Source organism: Vigna radiata, chromosome 2 (assembly GCF_000741045.1).
Source record: "Vigna radiata var. radiata cultivar VC1973A chromosome 2, Vradiata_ver6, whole genome shotgun sequence".
NCBI classification, from domain to species: domain Eukaryota; kingdom Viridiplantae; phylum Streptophyta; class Magnoliopsida; order Fabales; family Fabaceae; genus Vigna; species Vigna radiata.
The window spans coordinates 4128262-4149439 of record NC_028352.1 but is presented as its reverse complement, the minus strand read 5'-3'; the positions used below and the strand labels follow the sequence as shown (position 1 = coordinate 4149439).

The following is a 21178-nucleotide window of genomic DNA, read 5'->3' as shown; positions in this document are numbered from 1 at the left end:
GAACACATACACTACTGAAATCATCACAAGAAACTTCTCCTTGAAATTTCTTCCATAATATTTACCATCATACTCACACCCTTATTACCAATCCACAAACATCATAATACATATTAAACATACATAAAAACCATGGTAAATTCATTTCAACCAATTAGAGCATAAAAAAAATACAACATACACACCAGCGTTCAAAAGTAGCACTCAGCATTAAACCTTTTGCAAAAAATTGCGCTTAACAACCGTCCTAACACTTAGTGCGAAACCTTTTGCAAAAGGTTGTGCTCAACAACAGTACACACTCGGCGTTGTTTTCACAAAATGTCATGCTTAACAACACTCATCTGCCGCTTAACGACCTGGAATTAAATTGTTCCAAACTTGTAGTGAAAAGTGGTGCTCAACTGTGCCCTATCACCACTTAGTTCCAAAGTGTTCACATTTTTTGCATGTTTAGTGGTACAAGTCTGATGCTCAACGATTTAAAGTTAAAATATTTCCAAACCTGCGTGCATAATAAACTGACGCTCAACATCGGTTTACCACCACTCAGCGCTACATCATATATCAGCATACTTAAAACTGTTATTTGAAAAATAAAATTATTCCAAATAATCAAATTAGTATCCCTTACTTAGAACTCAGGTCAAAAATAACTTTCAACCTATAAATACATACTATCTTACTTTGGATCTTAAGTTCCTCAATACAACACTACCTATCAAAACAACACACAACTTCTAATTTTATTTTACCCGTGAGTTATAGTTTTTGCATAAAAAGATAGGTTTTTTTAATTAAAATATCACTTCTAGAATTGTGGGTTTGTTAGGTTTTCAAAACAAAATAATCACTTTTAAAATATGAGGTATGTTTGTTACAGTTTTCTCATGTAAAAGATACTAAATGGAGCTTTGCATGCTCCACTTTCACAATAGAAAAACATTATATAATTAAAGGTGTATGTGGAAATTTTTTTAGACTTACTTACTAATATTTTAAAAAAAGAAAAAGACAAACTGGAATTCTTCTCTTAAAAGCCATAAATAAATTAATGATTTTTTAGAATAATAAAAAATTAATGCCTTTTTCACCTTTATTTATGTGAAGTTGATGTATTCGTCGTGTGTACTGTAAAAAGATCAAAGTAGAACAGAGAAAATTTCTGCAAGGGAAAAAAAGTAAAATATTTAGAAGAAAGTAGTTCTGTACGGTGACAGCAAGACAGACGACTGGACCATCTGAAGTGTAATCTTCACATGCAAATGCACAAACATGAACTTCAGCATAGACATTTTTCACTAATAATATGAATGTTTTTAAAAAATTATAAATGGAGATACTCTTATATTCTCTAAAAAAACCTATCCTAATTTGAATATTACTGTTTTTGTAAATTGTTCTTACATTAACTGTAAGTCCTTAGATATAAAACAGATTTATCTAATTAATTAAACTTAAACATTATTTTTTAATATAATATCATAGCTATAAAATAAAATTTATAAAAATAAGATTTATAGATGTGGGATTTCTTACATTAATTATCTTAAACCTAAATATCTTTAATTAATTTAGTTATTATTGGTTTTGCTCTTCTGGGTCATTATAAGTGTTAAATTGCATTGAAAGTTGTCCAAAACATGGTGAACAACATTTGGTGAGATGAATAATAGAGGGTGTATGGTCGGTGTGAGTGATTAGCATGGTCATGGCTGATTAAAGGGGAAAGCTAATAGGCTGTCTCAAAGGTCATATACTAACTCATAGCTTGGTTTCTGGACCTACTTTTTCTGCATCCTTGGTCACGGGACACAACATAAGACTAATAAACCAATATTCTAATAAGACTATGAACAACTTTTTTTAATATTTCTTTGAGAATAAAATATGCATTGTGTATATAAGAGATCCTGTTAAAAACATATTTTTCATTCTAGTACCAAGGCTAATGTTAACACTATAAAAAGCATACATACACACACTTGAAGTCGTGACCATTGAACCAACTCCACCTCCAAAACTTTTACCACATTTCCCATACTTTCACAGACATTGTTCATCCGTGACATTTTCATTGTTGAGATGTGTTTTGTGGGGTGTGTTACCTTTCTATCTCTCTCTTTGTCCCTATAGTTAAGACAACATGTTTTCTAGTAATACCATTGCTCATTCATTTTCTGACCTTTCTCTCTCTTCACTCTTCCCTTCATGAATTCCGGGTGGTGTTGTGTACCACCTTATGAATTTAGATTGCTTTCTCTGTTTCTAAATCCAAACCTTGCCTTTCACGAGATGAGTTTCAGGGTTACTTTGTTGGCTGCACCTACTGTACTCTAACCTGTTTTGTTTTCTAGTGGCTACACACACATATATATGCAGTCTTCTCCACATATCTATGCTTTCTAAACTATATTTTCCCTTCTTTCTCCTCATCTCTCTCCCTCCATTTATGTTCCACACTCTATTCATTAAATCTTAAGTATATCACTGCCTTTTCCTTTGTTTTTCTTATTCAACTTATTAACTTCTGGATCGTGTTCTTACTTTCTAGTGTAACTGTTTATTAGACTGTTAATTATTATCTGTTGTTGAATTGAGCTGGTCTGCTGGCAATGTTTAATGATTTTTGTTGGCTTATTATGAATTTCCCAGGAGGATGAAGGGTTTCTTGTTTCTGTTTGCGGCTCTTACTTTGTTTGGTGGCTATACTGTTTCTAAAGAATGTACAAACATTCCGACTCAATCTCATTCATTCAGATACGAGTTACTGACATCCAAGAATGTAACCTGGCGAGAGGAGGTGATGTCCCACTACCATTTAACTCCAACGGACGAAACTGCTTGGGCTGATTTGCTTCCGAGGAAGTTCTTGACAGAACAGAACCAACATGATTGGGAGATGATGTATAAGAAAATTAAGAACATGGGTGTGTCGAAGTCCCCAGAAGGATTTCTTAAAGAAGTGGCTCTTGAGGATGTGAAGTTGGATAAGGATTCAATCCATGGCAGAGCACAGCAGACAAACTTGGAGTATCTCTTGATGTTAGATGTTGACAGATTGATCTGGAGTTTTAGGAAGACAGCTGGTCTATCTACTCCTGGCACCCCTTATGGAGGCTGGGAAGGTCCTGAAGTTGAGCTTCGCGGTCATTTTGTTGGTTAGTTTATTCCATTAATTCTCTTTAACTCTTCCTATTTTCTTATCTTTTCCTTTTCCTTTTCTCTTTAACTCTTCCTACCTTGTGTTCAATTGTGGGAAAATTTTCAATATGTTACACTCAACTCTCGTACACCCTTGCAGGGTTTCAATTTTCCTACACCTAACTCCTAAAAAAATAATATTTTTATTGTTCTAGTCTATTCATCTTAGATAATTCTATATTTTAAACGAAAATGTTATTTTATTGGTGTTGAGTAAAAAGTTGGTGTTTGTGTATTATCACTCTTGTTTATACTCACCTCCCACATGCTAATAATGAATTCTTACAACCATTAGATGAAAGATCTGACGACTGATATTGTGTTGGCAACTCAGACTTGAAACAACACATTTAAAATTTGAGTCATTTACTCTTCGTCAACAGTTACAATGCATTTACAGCATAAATGCGGGAAAAATCAACTGTACGGGATTCCAATTGCCAAGTAGGAAAGGCCTTAAATGCAATCAAAACTTAATAACTTCGTAGTTGGTTGATTACTTTCAAAGATTCAAAAGGAAATAACGGTTGAAGGCTCTTTTTCTGACAATGTTTTTCCACCTTTTGGCTCAGAGCTGAAGAAGATTAAACTTTTTGTTGAACAAAAATTGGAGTCGAATTTAGACAATACTTCATAGGCACTGTTTTGCTATCCACAAACAGCAACAAATGTTTTCTGAGTTTTGTAACGGTTGTCTTTCTATATCTAATGCTTATTCTATATCCACAGACAGCAACAAATGTTTACTAGGATTGAGGTTTGTTCCTGACTTCTGAATACTGTCACAAACTGATATGTAAAGAAACACACAAATGCATGTTTCTTTTTCTCTAGACTTTGGTGGACTTGTAACTTACCGAGCACACTACCCCTGCCTACAACTTTGAGCCTCTGCAATTCACTTTTCAAAGTTAATTTATGATTGTTTGTTTTTGACACTGTGAAGGGCATTACTTGAGTGCATCAGCTCTGATGTGGGCCAGCACACAGGATGATAGCCTGAAGCAGAAAATGTCATCTGTTGTTGCTGGCCTGTCTACTTGTCAGGAGAAAATAGGGACTGGATATTTATCTGCATTTCCATCTGAGTTGTTTGATCGATTTGAATCTGTTCAACCTGTTTGGGCTCCCTATTATACCATTCACAAGGTAGAATCAAAAGTGGATTTTATTATGAAAGTGCTTTGTTTTGACCGTATGTTGTGGTATTTCAACTGTTCATCTTTGACAGATTTTGGCTGGCCTCTTGGATCAACACACATTTGCTAGAAACCCTCAAGCTCTAAAAATGGTGACATGGATGGTTGACTACTTTTACAAAAGGGTACAGAATGTAATAACTAAGTCCACTATCAATAGGCACTATCAATCGCTGAACGAGGAAACAGGAGGAATGAATGATGTACTTTACAGATTATACAGCATAACAGTAAGTTAACTGGTTTGCATAATTTCTTTAACTCTGCTGTTGATTCGTTTGTATGATGTTGTTGACCTGTATATTTCTATACTTAAGCATAAGCGTTAACAAAATTGAACTTAGCACAAGGTACCTGTAAACTTCAATTTGGAAGTAAACGTGTCCTGCTTTTCTATGCAGGGAGATTCTAAACATCTATTGTTGGCTCACCTTTTTGACAAGCCGTGCTTTTTAGGGTTGCTTGCAGTGCAGGTAACGCTAAAAGTTTTCCTTTTGACAGAAATTCAATTTTTATTGCAATTTCAAAGTAATGTTGACTTTTAAATGAGTAACTATATCAGTATAAGTTTCCTTATGAAATTTAAGGGTTGCCTTTTTTCAATTTTAATATTTTTGTGGGAAAACCTTTGTGAAATTGTATGTTTACTGGTTAAAATACTAATAATTGCTTCGCATCTTGTGGGAGGTTGAGTCAACCTTTGTATTTCAAGTTTAATTTGTATGAAAACAGATATTGTAAAGGAGACAATACAGAGTAAATTTTCCAATTTTATGCATAGAAGAATTTTATTCTGGTAAAATGTCATTTATAATGTTGTGCTACCTTTGAATCAAACAATGAGATATTTGAATGTTGAACTTAGGACATTTTTATTCTAGTACATAAATCGTGTTTAACTTTGCGTCATGGCCCAAGAGTTAATTTTGAAACTCTCGTTTCCGATGTAGGCTAATGACATAGCTGATTTTCATGCTAATACACATATCCCAGTTGTTGTTGGATCTCAAATGCGGTATGAAATCACAGGCGATCCACTTTATAAGGTGATTTGCTTCACTCACACTGTAGATTACAGTTGTATATTCATCAAGTTTGAATGGAATAGTAGTATTTATAAGCTATTTATTGCTTTAATATCATTTATTCCGTTTTTTACTTTTTTATATGCAATTTATACTCTTGTCGTTTTCAACAATCTAGCATAAGTTGTCAATGGCTTGCCAATATAATTTGATGATAATATAACTTGATGATAAGAGTCACTGAAACAACTCCAGGAATGACAGAAACAAAATACACAAATAATTGGTTCGTACTTCAAATTTTACATGTCTATATGTAATGTCAGTGTCCTTTTAGTTTTTACTTTTGGTCTTCATTTTGAAAATTTTCATATATTGCTGTGTTGCATATTTTTGTTTGGTCCCCTTTGTTGGGTAATGTTTTGTTCAGTTAAACTGGAAGCAAAATTTAACCCCGTTATTACTTAATATTCGTCATGTCTTTCAACTTTGTGAAATTTGTTCGTTTATTGGTCATAGGAAATTGGGACATTCTTTATGGACCTCGTAAACTCTTCTCACAGCTATGCAACTGGAGGGACATCAGTCAGCGAGTTTTGGTATAAGGATTTTGCATTTTTAGCTTTAGTTTTTGGTATCAAGTGGAACTGTCACGTCCTTAATTAGCAGATTACAAACTCTTGATTTCTTTCTTAGTTCTTTTACTTCAACTTTTATACAGGAGTAACCCAAAGAGAATAGCGGACAACTTAAGAACAACAGAGAATGAAGAGTCATGCACGACTTATAACATGTTGAAGGTACAAACCAATCATTCATAATTTTATTTATCAGCTCGTCACGTAATACGAAATTCATCATTTTAACTGTAAGAAGAGAGAAAACTGATTATCACACATTGTAATTCATCATTAGATGTTCTTGATTCATGTCTTTATGTGTTTTTGTGAGTGTTGCCATTTTCTCGGCTCTCAAAAATACAATGATTTCAGGTTTCACGCCACCTCTTTAAATGGACCAAAGAAGTCTCTTATGCAGACTATTATGAGCGTGCCTTAACAAATGGAGTGCTCAGCATTCAAAGAGGGACAGATCCTGGAGTGATGATTTACATGCTTCCACTTGGTATTGGAGTTTCCAAGGCTAAAACTGGACACAGTTGGGGAACACCGTTTGACTCTTTCTGGTGCTGCTACGGAACTGGTATACGTTTGTTTTGTTTATATACTTCCCAACCAGCATCATACTGCACCACAGTCTTATTTCAATTTCCTTTTTCTGTTTATTAGGAATTGAATCATTCTCAAAGCTGGGGGATTCTATCTATTTTGAAGAGGAAGGGAAAGGTCCTTCACTTTACATCATTCAGTACATATCAAGCTCATTTAATTGGAAATCTGGCAAAATCTTCCTCAATCAGACAGCTCTTCCAGCTTCTTCATGGGATCCTTACCTACGAGTGACATTTGCGTTATCTCCTGTTGAGGTAAATGTGACATTGTTTTATGGGATGTGGCATCTCATTTAGCTAAATATTTATCTTTGATACCTTTTAGAGGACAATAGGTTCTTATAACTGGTCCAGTATAGTGTCTTTGTGCCAAAGAGCTGTCTTGAATCTGCTTCGGGTAGGTAATAAATTTGTGGGACTTGCAATGCAAATTTTAAAACCTCTGCATTTTTCTTCTACAAGTTTTCAGATCTTTTTACTTCTGCAGAGTGCTTCGTCTACACTGCACTTTCGACTACCAAGTTGGACTACCCCAGATGGTGCCAAGGGCGTATTAAATGGTGAATCTTTGTCGCTGCCAGCTCCAGGTGTGAATGTGTCTAACTTCCTTTTCATTATCCAAACTCAGATATTCCTCCGTTTGTCTTATTTGCAAATTGGTGGCTAGAACGATTAGCCACCAAATAATAAATAGGAAAATTATTCATGGGCACATGTTTTGCAGCAAATAATAATATTTGTGTACTTTTTAACAGAAAAAATGAGCACTTGAAACATTGAAGTAATGTTTCTAATGTTTTATTTTGTGCACCTCCAGGATCTTTTTTGTCAATCACAAGACAGTGGAGTGCTAGTGATAAGCTCACCCTTCAGCTGCCCCTTACAGTAAGAACAGAGGCCATAAAAGGTAACTTGATGAGATAATCCATGAGTGTTGAATACTAGAATTTCTAATAAAAACTGGTAAAATTACTGATAGTGTTTCTGAACCGAACCTAGATGACAGGCCTCAATATGCTTCTGTTAAAGCTATTCTTTATGGCCCTTATCTTCTTGCCGGTCATATAAGTGGTGGTGATTGGGACGACCTTAAAATTGAAGCTAACGATGCAGACTGGATCCTTCCTATTCCTGCCAGTTACAATAGCCAACTAGTTTCTTTTTTCCAAGATTTTGAAAAATCGACTTTTGTGTTGGCAAATTCAAACCAATCATTTGCAATGCAAAAGTTGCCTGAATCTGGCACTGATTTGGCTCTTAAGGCAACCTTTAGGCTTGTCCTGAAAGAGTCTTCCTCAAAGTTTTCAACATTAGCAGATGCTAATGATAGATCAGTGATGTTAGAACCATTTGATCTTCCTGGAATGAATGTGGTTCACCAAGGAGCAGATAAACCTCTTGTGATTGAAGATTCTTCCAAGGGCAAGCCATCTTCTGTTTTTGTTGTGGTACCAGGATTGGATGGAAGAAATGAAACCATATCTTTTGAATCACAGAGTGACAAGGGCTGCTACGTGTATAGTGGTTTGAGCTCTAGTGCAGGAGTCAAGCTCAGTTGCAAATCTGATTCTGATTCTTCATTTAACCAAGCAACAAGCTTTGTTGCTAGGAAAGGATTGAGCCAATACCATCCTATCAGTTTTGTGGCTAAAGGGGTTAGCAGGAAATTTCTTTTGCAGCCATTACTCTCCTTCAGAGATGAGCGTTATACAGTATATTTCAACATTCAAGATTGATACAATTTTTTCCCCTTGGAAGTAAACAGTATAATGTGCTTCATCTATAAAAAATCAAGCTTCATCTATAAAAGATCAAGCAAACAATAAGCAAAAGTGCAAATGTAGAAAGAATAGTTGATAGATATATCTTCCTGTGACTTGACCTTTCTGTGTATTCATTTATATAAATGAAAAGAGCCGAGGGGTAAGAGAAGTGATGATATATCTCACTACTCAGTGTAGCTGTTTTTGTTACTTCAGTATATCAAAATTTAGTTGGCGTGTTCTATCAATTTGATGTGTGAATTATCTATATTAAACTTATTTATTTATCAGCAGAGAATTAACTTATGAATTAATCAACACATGCTTAATAATGCTATATCATTCATAATGTGATTTGATAGAAACAGTCCAGAGAGTTCAAAGATTTTTTGAGATGGTTGCTAGAATATTAAAAATAATATTTATAATATCTTAAAATGAGATGATGATACTCACACATGATCATAATTTAGGTAATGATATGTTTTTAAGTTTATTCTTCTCACTTATCTATGAAAAGGAAGAAAAATATCAATATTATCTTTTAAGTCTTTTGATTATAAATTTTATATATTATAGAATAATTAACTCTTCTTCCTTATCATGATTGCCTTCAAGGGTTCAAGGGTTGAAGTAGATGAGAAATTGAGACTTCAAAGTAGAAAGCAAATTGATTAATGATTTTCTTTTGATACATTATGTAGGCTTTATTATAAGATACCGTTAAATTTTCTTTTGATGTCACTAAAGCTACCGTTACATATAGTTTTCTATTAAAAGAAAAGTCATTATTTTAAAATAAATACATATTTTGTGTTTATATATATATATATATATATATATATATATATATATTTCTGTTTTAAATTTTTTTTCATATACCAACATAAAAAAACAAATTTTCATGATTTTAATAGAAAGTAGGTGAAATATAAGAATATAAATAAGAAATACAAATTAATGTTGTAAAGACTTAGAAATTTATTTAATGGTATAAAATAATGAAATTCGATTATTTTAATATTAAATAGTTATATTATAAATAGTTTTGTTTAAGAGTTTTTTATTTTAAAATACATTATCTCTATAAAATATTATTCTAGAGTTCTTTGATTTTTTTAAGAAATATTTATAGTTGTTCATCAGATTTAAGAACGAAGACAGTAAGATTGATATTTATGGCAAGCTCTTTATTGTAGATCAGTTTTTTTATTTGAGTAAGTTGAATTTCAACATTTTTTCTTGATCTTTTCTATTATTTGTTGTATGTGAACCTCGTTCAACTTACATGCATCTTTTGAGTTATCAGTTTGAGTCTTTACTCACCAGTGGTTCTAATAATGTGTCTTGATCGTGTTTGATGTCTTCGGCGTATATAGAACATCTCGTGAGCTTGACGGGTTTTGGGATTCCTTAGAGCAAGTTCGTCTATCTCTTAGGCAAGGGAAGCTAATTGCCTTATTTCAAAGTTGTACATGCTTTGAGAATGTAATTTGCATGTTTGGTTAGTTGAGAAGAGTTGAATTGTTGATTGATTTGCTATTGTAAATGCTGTTTTTTGAACTGTTTAATTGGAGTTGAATTGGGAAAATGAGAACCTAATCAATTGAGTCAATTGGTATGTGTCCTGACATTAAAATCTAATTTTGAACCAAGTACCTAGGAATACTAATTTGATAGCTTGAGTAGGTTCCATTTTCACAAATCACTGAATTTTCATCGATTAAACTTTTGTATGGCACTAAGCGGAGGCAAGCGAGCATTGAGTGCCACTTCCTTATGCAAGTCTCGAAGCATTTTAGCTCCAGACAGATGAGTGGCATACTTGTATTACTAAGCGCCATTATTTGCAAATGCTTTGGTGTTGAGCGGTGACAAGATACTGTTGAGCGTCACTTATTACTACAGATCTGAAATAACTTAATTTTAGGTCATTGAGCAATGATGTCGTAAAGCGAAACGTTTTGCGAGAAGAATGGAGTTGAGCGCTAGAACTGGCGTTGAGCACCACCTTTTGTGAAAGGTTTGTCGCTGAGCGTAAGAACTGTTGTTGAGTGCCACCTTTTGCGAAAGGTTTGGCACTAAGTGCAAGGACTGTCATTGAGCGCTCTCTTTTATGAGATGTCTTATGTTGAATACCACTTCTGAGTTGAGTATATATGTTGTGATTTTATGATGTTTTGATTTGTCTAAGATTGATTTATTATTATTCTTATGTATGTTTAAGATGTATGATAATGTCATATTGATAAATAATATGGTTGACATTATGATTTGAAATGTTGTTGAGAAAATTTCAAGGATAAATTCTCTTTAGTGCTTCTTAGGGTATGCACATATATGGGAGGTTAAAAAGGAGGTATCCTGAATTCTAATAAATTTTCGCACTCAAACTTAATAGAATGAATTATGTGTTCTGAGTAGAATGATGTCTTAGTCTATGAACACTGGTTTGATTTTAAGCGCGAAAAGAACTAACCTTGTAAGTGATAGAGTGATAACTCCTTTGTTTATAACTATGTATAATATAAATACCACAAGTATACACCTGTGTTGAAATCCTATATCAAAGTCATGTATTTCATTTTTTTAAGTAACTTAAATTATTTAAATTTTAAAAATATTTAAGAAACTAATTATTTTCTTCAAAATAACTTATATCCTTGTCGGTTTTAGTATATAAATTAGATAATATATTATAATTTATATTAAAATATTATTACATAATTTTTCCAAACTTCTAAATTATAAAATCAATTTATGTTTATTAAAATAAAAGAAAATCAAACCCATTATTCATTATAATAATAAAAATAATTATAATATTTTTCTTTGAAAAATGAGAACATGGTAATTTTTATTGTATCAGGAAGAAACAGTTTAAGGAGTAAAAAAACAGTATGAATGAAATGAATAGAAGCATCATATTTAATGGCGTATATAACATATTCTCATGTGAAATGTAGTACTAGAAAATTAATGTTTCAAGCCATAACTTATTAAAACTAAATGTAATTATTAAAAGAAAATCTTTTCAGTTAATCTTATACTTTTTTTGTTGCATGAATTATATAGACATTAACGTCTCGTTTTATTAGTTATAAGATGCTAAAAGTGAAATCTTAATCTTAGTAAAATTTTCTTGAAAAATTTAACTTTTGAATGGAAGTGAAATTTTGGAATGTATAAGAAAAAATAACTTAATTAATAAAATTAGGAAGAAAGTTAATTTCACTGAATTTTATTTGTTCTTAATATATTTTTCGTGAAATATTTTATTAGTAATGTAGTAAAAAATATTCTTATTAATAGTGTAGTGAAAAATATATATGATAACAATAGTGTAGCCAAATGTTGGATATTAAGAGAATGGTTAACTTTGAAAAACAGTAAAAAAAATATTAAATTTAAAAATACGATCATTTAAAAAATTAAATTGATAAAAAAAATATTTTAATTTAAAAAAATTATTTAAAAAGTAAATTTAAAAAATAAATATGTACACATAAATATTTTTTTTTTGTATAAATTATATGCACATTAATTAGTTAATTTATTTGTGTTTTGCTTCTTCTAGATGAAGAAGCGAGAATTAATCACCATTCGCATATGTGTTATAGAAAATATGAATAGATAAAAAAAAAAAATAAAAAAAAAAACAAAAAAAAAAACTAAACTTTAACTAAGGCTAAAATATTTATAAATATATGAATAGAACAAAATAAAAACAGTTAAAATTCATAATAAAATGGGCTTATTTTTGTGTTGATTAAGAGATGTTTTGTGGTTTTCTAGATAAATTACTAAAATTAACTTATATTTATTTATAAATATTATAGATGAGAAAATGAGTTAATATTCTATAAATAACAGAATCAAATTCATAGAATCAGAAACGAAACCTTAACTAAAGCTAAAATGTTTATTGAAAAAAATATCAATAGAACATTCTAAAAAGAGTTTATATATATATATATATATATATATATATATATATATAAACTAATAGGTTTATGATAATCTAACTATTTTAATTATTTTGGAAATATAATGATAATATATTTTTATTTTGTTTTCATACAAATTATTTATAAACAAATGTTTTAAAAATTGGAAGAGATTTTTTTCTTAAAAAGTAAACTTAAGCATAACCTTTTCAAAACTCAGTTTGCATGTAAAATGAGGTAGGTAATCATTTATATATTCTAGTTGATCTTATCTTTAATTAATATAAAATTTTTAACAGTTAATAAATACTTAATTTTATAAACTTTACATACTAACAAATGAATTTTGTATTAATTGACCTTATAACTTAAAAAAGATTATATATTTTCTAAATTTAAATTAACATACAATTAATTCAAATTTATGAATAAAAATGGCATTACATTATATCTAGAAATCATAATTCTTAACTATTATATTGTTGCTGATAGATAATAAGGAATTATTTTTTATTATAAGTATATTTAAAGGGGTTTTAATTTACTAAAAAGAATTTTAAAAATTTATTTAATCGTTGTATCATGTTTAAAAAAGAGGAATTTATTTAAAAATAAATTAGTATATATTACTCCAATTTTAAATCAGTGTCAATTTGTTTTTCTTATATTGAGATAAGAAAAAATATATTTTAATAACCTTTTAAAAAAAATATTGTTTAATAGTTTATTGTTAATTTTCATTTTTTTAAAGTAATTTAAATTAGATAAATTTTAAAAATATTTAAGCAAATAATTATTGTCTTCAATATAACTTATATCCTTCTCAGTTTTAATATATAAAATAAATATTATATTAGAATTTATATTAAATCATTATTACAAATTTTTTGAAACTTCTAAATTATAAAATCAATTTATATTATTAAAAGAAAAGAAAATCAAAACCCATTCTTCATAACATAATAAAAATAATTATAATAATTTTCTTATGAAAAATGAAAACATGGTAATTTTTATTGTATTTGGAAGAAACAGTTTAAGGAGTAAAAAGAGATGTGAATGAAATGAATAGAAGCATCATATTTAATGGCATATATAATATATTCTCATGTGAAATGTATAGAAAAGTAATGTTTCATGCCATAACTTATTAAAACTAAATATAATTATTAAACAAAAAAATCTTTTGCATTAATATTATACCTTTTTGTTGCATTTATTATATGGACATTATTAATTAATTAACTTGCTTTAATATTTGCATAAAATCATAAAATTATATGGGACATTAATTAGTTAACTTCTTTTTTTTTCATAAAATTATATATGAGACATTAACATTAATTAGTTAATTTGTGTTTTCTTTTCCTAAATGAAGAAGGATATAATCAGAAGTTAAATCTTAACCATATCCAAAATATTTATAAAAATATGAATAAAGCAAAATAAAAACTGTCAAAATTCATAAGAAAAAATGAGTATTTTTTAACAGAAAATTTCTGTTGTAAAAAGGTGGCTGTTGTTTTATAGACCTTATATATGTGTGTGAGTATCTTACATGCTTATGCTATTAACTATTTCATCTCATTTGGAAAACCAAATTCCAAGGTATTTTCTGTTTTGTTTTCGATTTAATTTGTGAAAGGTTCGAATTGTAGTTGGTTGTACATTTAGTGGTACTTGAAGGTTAATGTTTTTGACTTTGATTTGATGATTCTGTGTGTTGCTGCATTGCTTGGTTTATAACTCTTTAATGGAGTTGGTTTTGACTTTGAATATTTCAGGAAGATGAAGGCTTTTGTGTCTGTGTTTGTCGTGCTGGTGTTGTGGAGTTGTGCTGCTGCTATTAAAGAATGTACAAACATTCCTACGCAATCACATACCTTCACGCATCAGCTATTGTCGTCCAAGAATGAAACGTGGAAGGATGAGGTGATGTCTCACTACCATTTGACGCCAACGGATGAATCTGCGTGGGCTGATATGCTGCCGAGGAAGTTATTGTCGGAACGACAACAACATGATTGGGCGGTTATGTATAAGAATATTAAGAACATGGGTGTGTTCAAGTCACCCGAAGGTTTTCTGAAAGAAGTGCCTCTTGAGGATGTGAGGTTGCATCAGAATTCCATCCATGGCACAGCACAGCGAACAAACTTGGAGTATCTGTTGATGCTTGATGTCGACAGGTTGCTTTGGAGCTTCAGGAAGACAGCTGGTTTACCCACGCCTGGTACTCCCTATGGAGGCTGGGAAGATCCCAAAGAAGAACTCAGGGGTCATTTTGTTGGTTAGTTTATTTCATCAATCATTCTAGATTTTACACTTTTCTTTTTTTGCTAATTAAAAAAATCTCATTACTTTAATATTGTAATTATAGGGGTAAAATAGTTTTACAAAAGTTAATTTTTGTATTTTTAGAGAAGAAGAGAGTGAAGGGTAATTCAGGAGTAAGTATGGAATAGGTGTAAAATAATTCTGGTATCAAAGTACTATTGTCTTTTGGATTTTGTGTTGAGTTTTCTCTGTTTTTGTCTGCATAAGTGTATTTCTCATACTGTACTGCACCAAAAACTCAGCATAGAATTTGGATATGTGGAAAGTGATGGGCGACCAAATTCATTGATTAATGATGAAAGAACCAAAAGAAAGATTAAGTTTTTTTTTTTTGGGTGTAGGGCATTACTTGAGCGCATCATCTCTAATGTGGGCCAGCACACAGAACGATGAGCTGAAACAGAAAATGACATCTCTTGTTGACGGTCTGTCTGCCTGTCAGGAGAAAATTGGAACGGGATATCTATCTGCATTTCCATCTGAGTTTTTTGATAGATTTGAAGCTATTCGACAAGTTTGGGCTCCGTATTATACCATTCACAAGGTACCCTCATAAGTTGATTTTGATAATGAAAATGCTTTCGACCCTATGTTGTTGGATTTCAACTATTCAGCTTTGACAGATTATGGCCGGTCTCTTGGATCAATATACATTTGCTGGAAACTCTCAAGCTCTAAAAATGGTAATTCGGATGGTTGACTACTTCTACAATAGAGTGCAGAATGTAATAACAAAGTACACTATCAATAGACACTATCAATCACTGAACCAGGAAACTGGAGGAATGAATGATGTACTTTACAGATTATACAGCATAACAGTAAGTTAATCGTTTTGTGTAATTTCTTTGGCTCTATTGTTGCCCTTTTTATTCGTTTGTGTAATTTCATGTTATACCTAAGTTACCTGCAAACATCAATTTGTAAGTGAAGTTGTTGTGTTTTTCTATGTAGGGAGATTCTAAGCATATATTTTTGGCTCAACTCTTTGACAAGCCGTGCTTTTTAGGGTTGCTTGCTGTGCAGGTAATGGTAACTGTGTTCTATATGTTATGCTGGCCTTCAAATGAAACAATTAGATATTTTAAAGTTGAACTTAAGCATTTTTATTCTGGTCTAAAAGTTGTATCTAGTTTTAAAATTCTGCTTTCCCATGTAGGCTAATGACATAGCTGACTTGCATGCTAATACGCATATCCCAATTGTTGTTGGATCTCAAATGCGATATGAAATCACAGGCGATCCACTTCATAAGGTCAATTGCTTTACTTACAATGTAGATTATTGATATATGTAATTGTTTTCCTTAAATTGTTTCACTTATATTGAGTTTAAATGAAATTGTGTTTTTTTTTTCTTTTTTCCTATCGCTTTGTGTTGTAATACGTTTTTCAGTTTTTGAACTTTCAATATGCAATGCCTTCAATATAACCATGGCTTTCAACTTTCTGAGATTTTGTTCTCGTTTATTGGTGTTAGGAAATTGCGACATTCTTCATGGAAACCATAAACTCTTCTCACAGCTATGCAACTGGAGGGACATCTGTCGGCGAATTCTGGTATGAATATGTTTCATTTTTAGTTTCTGCTTTTCCGTACAAATTTTAAATCTTTCATTTAAATAATTATTTGCTGCTAGGGCGTCAAGCAGAAGTGTTTATATCTTGCAGTAGTTCATAATCAACTCCATATTATTGCTGAACTTCTTTTTCCTATTTTTTTCATAGGAGAAATCCTAAGAGAATAGCAGACAACTTAAAAACAACAGAGAATGAAGAATCCTGCACAACTTATAATATGTTAAAGGTACAGCCATCCATTCATCATTGTATTACCTCGTTATGAAATGCTTGAGATGTTAAAAATGTGTATATTTGTGATTGTTTCGGTTGTCTTAATACAAGTAAACAATTTCAGGTTTCACGCCACCTGTTTAGATGGACCAAAGAAGTATCTTATGCAGACTATTATGAGCGTGCATTAACCAATGGAGTGCTCAGCATTCAAAGAGGAACAGATCCTGGAGTGATGATTTACATGCTTCCACTTGGTCCTGGGGTTTCCAAGGCTCATACTTTCCATAGTTGGGGAACACCGTTTGACTCTTTCTGGTGCTGCTATGGAACGGGTGTGCATCTTTTTTTGTTTTGTTTATATACTTTCAAGACTGCTTCATATTCTTTTTCAACTTCACCACTCTTATAGCAATTTTTGTTCTAAATTTACATTTTTTTTTTTGTTAGCAATTGAATCATTCTCAAAGTTGGGAGATTCTATATATTTCGAGGAAGAAGGGGGAAATTCTACACTTTACATCATTCAGTACATATCGAGCTCATTTAACTGGAAATCTGGAAAAATTTTGCTCAATCAGACAGTTGCTCCAGCTGCTTCATGGGATCCTTACTTACGAGTGACATTTACGTTTTCTCCATCTGAGGTAACTGTCAAATTGTTTTATGGGTTGTGACATCTCTCATTCAGCTTAATATTCACCTTAGATACCCTTTTAGAGTAATCTGGGCATGATTCGCACTGTTACTGTGATGATTTTATTTTTCAATGTGTTAAATCCTTTTCATAATGCTTTACTTCTGCAGAAAACTTGGACTACATTGAAATTTCGAGTGCCTACTTGGACTAGTCTAGATGGTGCCAAGGGGATATTAAATGGTGAAACTTTATCTCTTCCAACTCCAGGTGTGAATCTTTTACTATCCTAAAACAGAGATTCTATTGCTTGTCTGATTTCATGCACACAAGTTGCTAGAATGTTAGACCACCAAATAAAAATGAGTACTACCAAAACACTTTCTAAAACATTAACAAATGAAACATTGAGAGTGTTCTATTTTGTTGCCTCCAGGAAATTTTCTGTCAATCACAAGACAGTGGAATGCTAATGACAACCTGACCCTTCTGTTGCCCCAAACCCTAAGAACAGAGGCCATAAAAGGTAGCTTCACAGGATAATCTGTGTGGTGATATTTTTCTGTCAGAGCATATATTTCTAGCAATTTAGTTGTCTTATTACTGATAGTGTTTCTGAACTGAATTCAGATGACAGACCTGAATTTGCATCTACTCAAGCAATTCTTTATGGTCCTTATCTTCTTGCCGGTCATAGCCTCAGTGGTGATTGGCACCTCAAATCTGGGGCTAATAATTCAGACTGGATTACCCCTGTTCCTGCCAGTTACAATAGTGAACTAGTTTCTTTTTCCCAATACTTCAAAAATTCAACTTTTGTTTTGGCAAATTCAAACCAATCTCTGGGTATGCAGAAGTTTCCTAAATCTGGAACTGATATGGCTGTTCAGGCAACTTTTAGGCTTGTCCCAAAAGAATCTTCCTCAAAGTTTTCAACATTAGCAGATGCTAATGATAGATCAGTGATGTTAGAACCATTTGATCTTCCTGGAATGAACGTGGTTCACCAAGGAGCAGATAAACCTCTTGTGATTGAAGATTCTTCCAAGGGCACGGCATCTTCTGTTTTTGTTGTGGTACCAGGATTGGATGGAAGAAATGGAAGCATATCTTTAGAATCACAGAGTGACAAGGGCTGCTATGTGTATAGTGATTTGAACTCTAACGCAGGAGTCAAGCTAAGTTGCAAATCTGATTCTGATGCTAAGTTCAACGAAGCAACAAGCTTTGTTTCTCAAAAGGGATTCAGCCAATACAATCCTATCAGTTTTGTGGCTAAAGGCGTAAACAGGAACTTTCTTTTGGAGCCGATACTCTCATTCAGAGATGAGTATTACACAGTTTATTTCAACATTGGAGGTTGATACCCTTTAAATTATAATCTCACATTGCTAAGATGAGACACTCAAATATTTCTTTCTTAAATTGTTTTATTTTACAATTTTTATATTAATTCAAAAGTATTTATTATAACAAGTCATATTTATGTGTGGTCGCAATTCCTGAATATTTATATTATAATATAAATTATTAATATCTGTTGTGTTATGATAATTATATAATATTATATTTCAAATATTAAAATTTAATGAAATACATTAAATATTTTTTCAATTTTCCCGTGTGCATTTATTTTAGTATGAAATCAATTTTAAGCGAGACAGAGATAATTCACTATTATCAGAACACATGCTTGTGTTACTTTTCATGTGTGCAATATTATCAGAAAAATTAAATATACAATTAAAATACACATCTTGTACCATTTGTTCTCTTCTCTCTATAATAAATAAATAAATAAATTGGAGGTGATTTTAAAAATAGTTAAAAGAAAAAAAATTAAAAACAAGCTTTACTTCACCAACTAATCTACTATAGGAGCTGGAAAACTAACTTTGAAAATCTCTAAAATGCATGTTAACAGCTAAATTCATTCATTCATGTCACCACCGCTGCTGTTTCACGTGTACTGTCTCCAAATTGAATTTTCCAACATGCATTTAAATTCAACTGCATTCCATTGTTCAGAATTAATAACAATAGAATGGTCAAGCTCAGCGTGATTCGCTTTGCACACACATGATAACAGAATATAATAAATTCCCCAAATCACATCATATTTTCAATCTAAAAACCATACACAAAAACGGAAATGAAATCAAAAATTAGAGTTAATAATCACTTCTGATTAAACATGGGAGCCTTCTGCTTTATTTTACAGAACGAAATAAAGTGACATAGTTAAATGAGTGTGGGAAGTTGATATAGCAGTAATTAACAAGCTTTGAGTGGCTTTCCACAGAGGCAATCGTTGTAAGCGAAGGAGGAGGCATCGGTGTTACTGTAGGAGTTAGGAATTGGGCCGCAGAGGTGGTTGTGGCTAAAGTCCACGTACCCAATGTACGAAGCAGAAGACATGGATTTCGGTATTGGACCTTTCAGGTTATTATACGACAAGTCCAGTGACGTGAAATAGCATGAAGACCCAAAGGCGTCGGGTATAATACCCTCTAACTTGTTGTGGCTCAAGTTCAGCTCGTTAATACCCGACCCCAACAGCCTCCCTGGTATGCTTCCCGAAAGCCTGTTATTATCCAACTTCAACGTTGACAGAACCGCCATCCGGCCCAAACTTTCAGGAATCGGCCCGGATAAATGGTTATTTGACAGATCAAGATCCACCAGACGGTATATATGACAGACTGAGCCCGGGATTGGCCCGGTTATTTGGTTTCCGCTTAAAAAGACCCGACTCAACATCTGAAGCTGGCCCATGTTCTGCGGAATGGGCCCGGAGATCTTGTTGTTACGAAGGTCCAGATGCGTCAAACCGGTCAAGCTCGTCAATGTCGCCGGGATTTCGCCGGTGATGAGGTTATCGGCGGCACTCAGGAGGCTCAGATACCGAAGCTTCCCGATGTCGGCTGGGAGAGTGCCAGAAATGCGGTTTCCGGTGAGGTCTATGATGCGGAGGAAGGAGAGCGAGGAGATGCAGCGCGGGATCTCGCCGGAGATTCCCTGCCAGTCACTGATGATGAGAGTGGAGAGATGAGTGAGCTTGCAAATCTCCGGCGATATGTAACCGGACATGTAATCCGGACGGTAAGGCTTCTCGAACGTGGTGTAGACTGGACCGGCGCGGAGGCTGATTTCGGCGACGCGGCGAGAGTCGCGGTCGCAGGAGACGCCGAGCCAGTTGCCGCAGCAGTCGGTGCCGGTCCAGGAGTTGAATATTCCGTTGCGAGATTCATTGAGAGCGGATTTGAAGTGTAGCAGCGCGGCCAGGTCCGACGGCGAACACGAGCGAACTGCGGGGGAAAATGCGAGTAGTAACAGCAGCGTTAGCGGCGTGAACCAGATTCCAGGCATTGTGGTTTGTTAAGAGAGGGAAAGAGAAAGTTGAGAGATGCGCGATGCCTGCATGCATGAGAGTTATCGACCTGACATGGGTATTTATAACGTCAACTTGATCTGTTTACTGAATCTCGCGATCCTGTTCCTTTCTTAAAACTTTTTATTTATTCCAAGTTTTAATTACAAAATAAAATAATGCTGCTACAATGCTCATCACCAGAATTTAATAATTGAATGGGGAAATCCTGCTCATGCTCCTGCACTCTTCGCCTTAGTCAACTTCATTTTTCTCATCAAAAAATTCAATAATTGAATCAAAACCCTTTCGCATAGTCAACTTAATTTGTTTTCTTAATAATGGCTCAGTCTGCTAAACACATAAAATTTGGAATTTCTATTGAATTTTTCTGTCAATTCAAAATATATTTATAATATTGATTTTCATATTTTAAAATATATTAAAAAAATATTTTAAAATATCAAAAGACAATACCAAAATATTTAGTAAAAAATATGAACTCTTCTAGGTACCACATTTAAAAAAATAAAATATAAATTTTGCTATAACTCAAACTTTTTTATTTTTTGCAGTATTACTACCTCCTTTAAAAGACACTGAAACTATTTATTTCTACGACATTCATATTTGTTGTATTTTTATTGAATAAAATAAAACAGTGAAACTATT

General features: G+C 32.5%; 3 protein-coding genes across 5 annotated transcripts; 2 read left to right on the top strand and 1 right to left on the bottom strand.

Moving 5' to 3' along the window:
• The first annotated feature begins 1960 nt into the window (after nt 1-1960).
• LOC106756427 lies at nt 1961-8670 on the top strand. Of its 2 annotated transcripts, none has more exons than XM_014638852.2 (13): nt 1961-2099; nt 2656-3161; nt 4151-4353; nt 4436-4633; nt 4805-4876; nt 5354-5449; nt 5948-6027; nt 6150-6228; nt 6421-6631; nt 6718-6914; nt 7147-7246; nt 7477-7566; nt 7659-8670. In XM_014638852.2, the coding sequence occupies exons 1-13, from the start codon at nt 2086-2088 to the stop codon at nt 8393-8395; spliced, it is 2583 nt and encodes an 860-aa protein (XP_014494338.1). In that variant the 5' UTR covers nt 1961-2085; the 3' UTR covers nt 8396-8670. The 2 variants fall into 2 exon arrangements, with proteins under 2 accessions (XP_014494338.1, XP_014494339.1); XM_014638853.2 differs by lacking the exon at nt 1961-2099 and adding an exon at nt 2151-2482.
• Nucleotides 8671-13920: 5250 nt separating this feature from the next.
• Nucleotides 13921-18612, top strand: LOC106755664. Of its 2 annotated transcripts, none has more exons than XM_014637852.2 (13): nt 13921-13977; nt 14154-14659; nt 15048-15250; nt 15330-15527; nt 15661-15732; nt 15866-15961; nt 16186-16265; nt 16434-16512; nt 16624-16834; nt 16950-17146; nt 17307-17406; nt 17573-17662; nt 17767-18612. In XM_014637852.2, exons 1-13 carry the CDS (start codon nt 13928-13930, stop codon nt 18498-18500), a joined length of 2616 nt encoding a protein of 871 aa, XP_014493338.2. In that variant the 5' UTR covers nt 13921-13927; the 3' UTR covers nt 18501-18612. The 2 variants fall into 2 exon arrangements, with proteins under 2 accessions (XP_014493338.2, XP_014493339.1); XM_014637853.2 differs by lacking the exon at nt 13921-13977 and adding an exon at nt 14020-14055.
• A 678-nt stretch (nt 18613-19290) lies between these two features.
• LOC106755895 (DNA damage-repair/toleration protein DRT100-like) lies at nt 19291-20582 on the bottom strand. Its single transcript, XM_014638122.2, has one exon. The coding sequence runs from the start codon at nt 20503-20505 to the stop codon at nt 19411-19413; it is 1095 nt and encodes a 364-aa protein (XP_014493608.1). The 5' UTR covers nt 20506-20582; the 3' UTR covers nt 19291-19410.
• Between the last annotated feature and the right edge of the window lie 596 nt (nt 20583-21178).

Bases quoted from the DNA above. Each gene is read 5' to 3' on its own strand.
- LOC106755895 (XM_014638122.2), bottom strand. From the start codon at position 20,505: ATGCCTGGAATCTGGTTCACGCCGCTAACGCTGCTGTTACTACTCGCA.
- LOC106755664 (XM_014637852.2), top strand. From the start codon at position 13,928: ATGCTTATGCTATTAACTATTTCATCTCATTTGGAAAACCAAATTCCA. The intron at 15,528-15,660 runs GTAAGTTAATCG...TTTTCTATGTAG, and splicing joins ACAGATTATACAGCATAACA to GGAGATTCTAAGCATATATT. The intron at 15,733-15,865 runs GTAATGGTAACT...TTTCCCATGTAG, and splicing joins TAGGGTTGCTTGCTGTGCAG to GCTAATGACATAGCTGACTT.
- LOC106756427 (XM_014638852.2), top strand. The intron at 6,632-6,717 runs GTATACGTTTGT...TCTGTTTATTAG, and splicing joins CTGGTGCTGCTACGGAACTG to GAATTGAATCATTCTCAAAG. The intron at 7,247-7,476 runs GTGTGAATGTGT...GTGCACCTCCAG, and splicing joins TTTGTCGCTGCCAGCTCCAG to GATCTTTTTTGTCAATCACA.